Consider the following 8,417-nt stretch of genomic DNA (forward strand, 5'->3'; position numbering starts at 1 on the left):
ATGAAAATTAAAAGCATGTTGAGGGATGAGTTATATGCTCCATACTCGACTCACCGCAAATCAAAAAGGCTCCAAATTGAAGCATGAAGAGAAATAAAGAAGGATCACAAGCCACAAGTTGGAGACCGTTGGGTCTGTGTGCTTTATCACGAAGACATAGGTCTTATTCTGTTTTATGACATTATACATAGGAGCGAGGACTAGTTCTTATGAGAGATAAGTTTTTATGGTTTATATTAACTTGGCATGATTGATTAGGATGCATGATGATTGTTATAATGTTTTTCTATTTTATGAGATTTCAACTTGGTATAGGATTAAGATGATGATGAGTTGTTAGATGAGTACGTAAGATGATGACGAGTTATATGACATAATATTTGATTAAAGTGGATGGATGCGAGTGATCGATATATGAAACCACTAAACCCCTCCTTCCAGGAAAAAAAATAGCGTAAGGCTGCCTTTTAGTCCACGTGGAGGGGCATTAGTCCCGGGTCGTGGCCAACCGGGACTAATAACTTGGGACTAAAGGCCCACCCCCTTTAGTCCCGGTTGGCGGCCTTTAGTCTCAAGTTATTAGTCCCGGTTGGTGACCCGGGATTAATGGCACTTACCAACCGGGTCTAAAGCCCTGTTTTCTACTAGTGGGTATGTACCCAACGGGCGGACACATTTTTTCCACGTGACCGGCAGATCCACATAATTCATAGGTAATACAAGCCAAATGAAATTTAAATTACCTTAAAAATGATCATATTACAAGCCAAACAAAAATTAAATTGTCTGAAATGAAATAGACCAACAAATCTATTGGTTGGCAACATGAGCTCACGTATGCTCAACCAGGTCATCTTGTAGCTGAATGTGAGTTTTTCAATCACGCATTTAATGATGAAATTCGATGAACTGCATGAACCTTGCCGCTCCTCCATGCTCAGGCACAACATTGTGAAATTAAAACTCTTGATTGTAGATACGTTCCAGACGCTCATCCTCGATAATCATGTTTTGCATGATCACACAAGTTGTCATCACCTTGCATAATTTCTCGGTGCTTCAAGTTATAGCAAAATACCGAACGCTGCCCCATCGATATTGTAAAACACCAAAGGCCCGCTCCACATCCTTCCTAACACTCTCTTGTTCTTGTGCAAATCTCTTCCTTTTCTCTCTTACAGGTCCGGGGATTGTCTTCACAAGAGTAGTCCACTGAGGATAGATACCGTCAGCTAGGTAGTATCCATTTTCGTACATGTGGTTGTTAATCTCAACGTTGACTTTGAACTGTCGCCTTCCGAAAATCTTCCAAACACTAGAGATCGTTGAAGCACGTTGATATCATTGTGAAATCCGGACATGCCGAAGAAAGAGTGCGAGGTCCAGAAATCATGTGATGCCACGATCTCGAGTATGATAGTGCAAGCTTCGACATGGCCCTTGTTATGTCCCTGCCAAGCAAAAGGGCAGTTCTTCCACTGCCAGTGCATACAATCTATGCTATCAAGCATCCCCGGGAAGTCCCTATCGGCATTCATCGCCAACAACCGGGCAGTATCCGCAACATTTGTCTCTCTCAAGTACTTAGGGCCAAACACCACAATCACAACCCTACAAAACCTATACATGAATTCTAGGCACGTGGACTCTCTCATACGAACATACTCATCAATGAGTCACCAGAAACTACGTATGCAAGCATCCGAATAGCTGCAGTGCATTTCTGATAAGAGGAGAAGCTAATCTTTCCAAGGGCATCCTCCTTGCACTCGAAATACTTATCGTACCCAACCACCCCTCCCCAATATGGTTTGAAGAGCGGGTTGGGTGTCTCAAAGTAATCCTTCCAAACAAGAAAATGACCACTCTCGGTTGCGATTCAACGCAGGAGTGTGCCCTGGGATCGATTCCAGGAAAAACGGTCGCTGCCTACTAAGGTGGTCATGGACGACCTCCTCATTGTCGGATGAGGAATCATCAGAAGCACATAAGAAGTTGTGGAAAAAGAACTCATCGGCAGAGTCAAACTATACCTTTGGGGCAAATCGTCGAACATCTTGCGGTTGTCGTCGAAGAAATTGGCCGGCGAAGAGACGCTCGCCTCCATTGGACTAGGTAGTTGTCCTGGCGATGTCTCGAAGGAGATGGCCGAGGGAGCGGGGTCGAGGTGGTGCTTGCGGCGACGGCGGGAAGGTGGTAGTGGCGGCGACGTGGGAAGATGGCATGCTGAGGGAGAGGTATGTGGGCACGGACTGCTGGCGAGGGCACCCACACTAGACGGCAACAACGAGGGGGCAAGTCCGCCTCGTGCCTGCGCCGATGCAAATAAGCTCTAAATTTGAATCGAAAATAGATCGGCAGGCGGACGAAAATCAAATAAGCGTTCGTTTGCGTCGACGCGTTGGATGAACTTTTATGTCTATTTTGACCGAAACAAACATACGTGGACAAAATGAATCAGCGTGTTGGAGTTGCTTTAACTACCAACCCTAATCGGACTCAACTTACAAAACCGGACGGACATATGCATGTAGTACTACAAGTACACCTCCTCTTGCACTCAGTTACCATCACGCCTGACATGTCATGCATTGCCCTGCTTACACATCGCTGGTGCACAGCCTCTCTACCTGAAGGTGTGCACTATGGTGTTGGGGGGTATGTCGCACACACGATACGGGTTAATCATCTGCGATAGACCCGTTGCAGCAACTCCGGCGACCTCGCAGCCCCGGTTCGCAGCACGACGGATCCGTCGCAGCAACTCCAGCGACCTCGCAGCAAGATGGATCCGTCGCAGCAACTCCGGCGACCTCACAACACCGGCTTGCAGCACGACGGATCCGTCGCAGCAACTCCAGCGACCTCGCAACACGACGAATCCGTGGCAGCAATTCTGACGACCTCGCAGCACGACGGAGCCATTGCAGCAACTCCGGCGATCTCACAACACTGGCTCACAATACCATAGAGCCGTCACATCAACTCCGACGACCTCGTAGCACCGGCTCGCAGCACGACGGAGCCGTCGCAGCAACTCTGAGGAGCTCCCAGCACCGGCTCGCAGCACGACGGAGCCGTCGCAGCAACTCCGGCGACCTTGCAGCATCGGGCTCACAGCACGACGAAACCGTTACAGCAACTCCGATGATCTCGCAACAACTCCGGTGGCTGCTTCCACACCAAGATTTGGCGTTGGAGAAGAAAAGAGAAGGAGGATAAGGTAAGAATGAATGGATGGCTGAGAGAAAACGGGATAAAGGAGGTAGACGGATGACTCGTGGACACGTGGCAAGCGGTGGATGCGGCTGGCATGTAGGATGTTTACATCCGACTGTTTTAGATTGTTTTCCAATAAAAATCAATCAAGCATTAGTTCACTTTGATGTTGTAGCTTCTAGACATCCGAATCTATATAAAGCATGACTAGGACACCAGGCCGAGGGTTCGCAATCTTTGTTATCTTATCATGCGCAAGAAGAGAAATCTAGCATTAGGAGAAGGGTCTTATCCCTAAAAAAGAGAGCCCGAAGCTGGTTATCCGGGCCAGGCACGACATCACCTGGCTAGGCACACGACATGTGCATGGGCTGACACTCATACTATCCTCCCTGGCCCATGCACACACATTTCAAAAACCTGGTTCAAACACTCGAGAGCTGAGAACGATCTTATTCTAGAAGAAGATGAAGCTACACACGCAGGATACGAAAAGCACATCAGAGTTTACCAAAGTTCGGGTCATCTTGCGGTGTAAAACATTACTTCTGCTTTGTGATTTTCTTTGTTGTTGGGTTGCATAAGTGTTACAAGCTACAAGGAGGAAGAAGGTTTTTTCGAGGAGAATGAGGGCTCAATCATTCGTTCCTCTCTATGATGGCCACCTACCCCTCTTATCCTTATGATGGGCCTCTCTTCCCGAAACAGAGGCGGGAAAAGGACGACCATAAAGCGAAAATTCAAAGGGGAACATGGTATTATTTCCTCTGATAAAGTTGGTCTTCATCCTGCCAAAGGCGTCGTCCAGGACGCGCTCGTGGGCTCGTCGATGACGCCCGTTCTGGCAACCGGTGTCACATTGGTCTCCTTGCATCAAACAGGTAAGTGTTGGAACTCGCCTTCTGTAGGGACATCTGCTCGTTGCCCTTTCATCACAAGGGGGAAAGATTCCTCCGTGGTGCCCGATGATCGTCCTTACATCCTCTGTTGGCGTTGCACATCATCCACGTGACAAACTGGTTGTTGTACGGCTAGAATCGAACAACTTGTCCAAGCGGAGGGCTTCATGAGAAGCAGCCTCGCGGGATAGGCCTCTCACTGTCGCTTGACAGACATACAATGGTCCCCTTTCACAAAGAGAAAATGCCCTCACGGAGCCAGAGGCTCGCGGGGTGATCTCCAAAGTCTTCAAGTGGGCTAGGTGCCACACTGGACCTTCTCAGCACAGCCGACTGAATCACACACGCACCGGCACAGTGTCTCCTTAGGCATACCAGCTCGCAACCAATACTAAACTATTGCATTGTATTAAAAAGAACAAACAAACATTAAACAGGCCGTGTCCACTCAGCCTTGCAGCCCAAGCACGACCCTAGGCGGGCCACGTGCCGTGCACGCCCACGGCGGGCCAGACATGTGGGCTATCGGCCCGGCACGTTAAGACCGGCCCATTTGACCAGGTTTGCTACGGGTCCCTCTCACGAGTCACGGCGTAGAGTTCATCCCCTTCCTTGGTATTGGTTCCTATGCAGGGGCAGTCCCCTGTTCAAACCGTCGAATCGGAAGCCGAGGCCAGCATGAATCCAACCAGGAGAGGATAGCAAATCCGGTAAAGATCGTCTTCCCTTTAATCTCTCTGTTATCCATTCGGATTATCTCTCGGCTAGGATTCCGATTTCTCCATGGAGAAGCAGGAGCGGGAGCAGCAGTAGCAGATCGATCCGGTAATGGAGGCAGCGGCAAGGGGGGATGGCGACGACCCCCTCATCCCCGTCCGCCCCGCGTGGTGGCACCGTAACCGGGGCTTCGTACGGAGTCGCGCGGCGACGCTGAGCAGGCGACCCGCCGCCGAGGCGGAGCGTGGCAGAGAGCCGGCCTCCAAGAAGTCCATGGCGGACCTGCTCGTGCCGCCGGCGGCGGAGGTGCGGGATCTGGATTGCGCGGTCTGCCTTGAGGACCTGGTGGCCGGAGGCAGGAAGCTCAGGAAGATGGGCTGCTCCCACTCCTTCCACCAGCGCTGCATCTTCCGCTGGCTGCACGTCAGCCGGCTCTGCCCGGTGTGCCGCTTCCCGATGCCCTCCCGGCCCGACGGCGAGCACGTCGGCGACGAGGTGGAGCGGGAGCTCGCGGCTGAGGAGGAAGATGCTGCTGATGAGGAAAAGGTTGCATCAACTGAAGAAGGTTCATCAGCGACTGAAGAACGTTCGGAAGGTTCATCGAGTGAGTGAACTAAGCTAATGATTCATCTGATTAGCGATGATGGTGAGTAATGATTTTAGTCAGATTCGAAATGGCTCTCCTTTCTTACTGCATATGAATATTTGTTTAGCGGCTCTTTTACAAGCAGTACTACAACCAGAAGCTAGCAAAGATGTCATTTTTCTTTACGTCTGTCAGACCTTTTATCACCCGCCCTTCTACAAGTTTGTTTGTTCTGAGATAGTAATATAGACAACACACAACACCCAACACCAGTACAATAGCAAAGTCACCGACTATAAGTTGTTTGTGCGTTACTTATACGGACCCTTTTTTATCTTGTAGATTTACATACTCTCTCTCTCTCTCTCTCTCTCTCTCTTCCCATGACGCTACCTTTGTTAGATCATCGGTGCGGCCATCAGTCAACAACGCTCGGCGAGTATGGTGTCCGCACCTACACTTCATCGGCATGATGTTGCGCTTGCTCACCCTCGGGTATTGTTGGTTGACGTCTTGTTGGAAGGAGATTGATTCCCTCTCGCACTTGGACGGGTTTCTCTTTAGAGAATGTTGGCATTTTATTGATTAAGCAGCAAAGTTATACAGAGTCTCTTGGATACAATCCGGAGCAGAATGAAAAACAGAAAGACTAATAGAGTTCATTCACGACTTAGCTAAAACACTATGGTGCCGAAGAACATGCTTGAAGGCCATCGAGGTGAAGCCCGTTGAGTATGATATCAGTTACAACTAAACCGACGGATGAACCGTCTCATACTGAAGAATGGAGGTGTTGAATCAAAGACAGGCAATCTGAGGTGAAGATGACCTTCTTATAGTTCGACTCACAAACCAAACATAGTGCACGACGCAGAGCTCTTGCCTCTACGAATCCAGGTTCCAACTCCCCTTTCAAAGGTTCAGAACAAGCAACAGTGCAACGCCATTCATGGTCCGTGGCAACAACACCATTCGTGGCGGTGGAAGGATAGACGGGACTGAAATAGTGGGTTCGCGCCTAGTAACAAACGCAGATTTGTAAAGATGCAGAACAAAGAGATCAACATAATCTTTAATCCTCATGGATTATTTCTCACAGAATTTCTTGCATCCCAAATATGGCACACAATGACAACCATGACTCTAGCTTCACGATTGCTGGCATGAGAGAGAAAATCGAACAACCACTGTTGGGTTGCGAGAACCGCGGGATCTTCCTGGTGCTCACCCCCCTTATCCTTGGCAGAGCATCGACTCATCTTCTTTCGGAAAATTGACAAAAATCTGTGAAAATTTACCTAGGCGGAGTAATAGGTACCGTCGGTTTGGTTGTAAAAGATATCAAACTTTGGGTGAAAATCAACGGTGCCTGCATCACACACAAACAATCCAACATAAAAACAACAAACGTTACCATTCAAAATCATTGGTTTGTTTAGAAACAAGCTGATCTAACTTCATAATGCGACAGAAATACCCCCAAATCAGACGAAATAAACCAAGGATTTGATGAGAAACTTACCAAGGAGAAGATTCTCCAACTCGTTTGGGTGAGAATGGCCAAGAATCCGCTGACATGTTCTGCGTTGCCTGTCCAGCTCATTGCAATGCTCAAAATAGTGGCGGCGTGAACTCCCGTGTTTAAAAAAACGTACTTCACCACTGAATCCTTAGTGAAGACATCGACCACTGAGAGCAAAACAATGTCATGCCAACAAATTATACTACCGTCTGCCCGGGTGGTTTCGAGGCGCCTCGGTTATTCCGAGTAGGAGCCCACGCTTTTAATGTTTCGGGTCATGTGCGGTGGGGGTTGTTCCATCGATCCGGCTACTGGGTTACCCTTGCTGGTGAAACAAGGACATGGGAATGGATATTGTTGTCTGGCGTTGGTAAATATACAGCCAAATATAAACAATATTCAAACATAATCACCTGCAGACAATTGTAGAGAAATATGCTTTCAATAGTCACCTAATTTTTCAGTTGAATTAGATGCTTCGCTTTTTGGCTAAAGTTGGTCTTGAACGGATCATCTCGTAAAAGAACGCTTGCTATATGTGCTGCCATAGCATGCTTAGCTTCCCAGCTGTTGTTAACCGTCATCAAGGCAAATACAGTCGCAGTACAAACATAATCATTTGTAGATAGGCAAGGGGAAAAAAAATCCATCAAATAGTTATCTTAGCTTATGGGCTGCAGTTGGTTTGTGAAAATACTTTATTTTTTGGGACCAGAGAATCATTTGCTGATAGTTGAGGAAAAAGATCATTCAAGTAGTCCGCTTGGTCTTCGGATGCGGTTGGTCTCTATGTCATTTCAGTTTTATTAGTTGCTTGTCTTCTTGGGTACAAGTGGTGTTTGCACCCATGTCTGCAGTTGGTCTCTTCAGGCTGTTCACCTAACTTTCATTTTATGTTTCAAATAGTTCACTTAACTTTTGAGGTGTAGTTGGTCAGTTAGTCTCTTTAAAGAGTTCACTTGACTTCCATTTTATGTTGTTTCACATAGTTGGTCTCTCCGTCAATTGGCGCAACGGGTTATGTAGTTTATCAGAAAACAGTGAAAAAGAAGATTATGTATTTACAACTTCATCGTATTTTCAAAGTCATACTTTTTTTTGTAGAACATAGATTTAATGTATTGTTCTTAATCTTAAAATGTGGATTTTGTGGATCTATCTTAAATAGTTTATTAATTAACAAGTCATAAACTAGGAATTCAAATTTGTTATGCTATAGTGTTGACACCATACATTTTGTTTTTACTAAAAAAGACATTTTTGAACAAGAATATTGGAAAGAAATATAGATATATTTCCTTTGATATATCCACATATCGTCCTGTATATCACCCAATATCCGACATCTGACATGTTATGTGGGGACCCCGACTTACGAGTCGAGATCACCGTGCTCAGTGATCCCAGAGATCATTGCTCACCGAACACACATACCGAATAAAAGAGTCTTACATCCGAGTACCGATTATTACAA

The 8,417-nt window shown here is 47.1% G+C and overlaps 1 protein-coding gene across 1 annotated transcript; it reads left to right on the forward strand.

Moving 5' to 3' along the window:
• Nucleotides 1–4,687: 4,687 nt before the first annotated feature.
• Nucleotides 4,688–5,606, forward strand: LOC123440829 (E3 ubiquitin-protein ligase SIRP1-like). The gene is made up of 2 exons (XM_045117376.1): nucleotides 4,688–4,828; nucleotides 4,914–5,606. The coding sequence occupies exon 2, from the start codon at nucleotides 4,947–4,949 to the stop codon at nucleotides 5,445–5,447; it is 501 nt and encodes a 166-aa protein (XP_044973311.1). The 5' UTR covers nucleotides 4,688–4,828; nucleotides 4,914–4,946; the 3' UTR covers nucleotides 5,448–5,606.
• The last annotated feature ends 2,811 nt before the right edge of the window (nucleotides 5,607–8,417 follow it).

The sequence above is a fragment of the Hordeum vulgare genome, chromosome 3H (genome assembly GCF_904849725.1).
Source record: "Hordeum vulgare subsp. vulgare chromosome 3H, MorexV3_pseudomolecules_assembly, whole genome shotgun sequence".
Lineage (NCBI taxonomy): Eukaryota > Viridiplantae > Streptophyta > Magnoliopsida > Poales > Poaceae > Hordeum > Hordeum vulgare.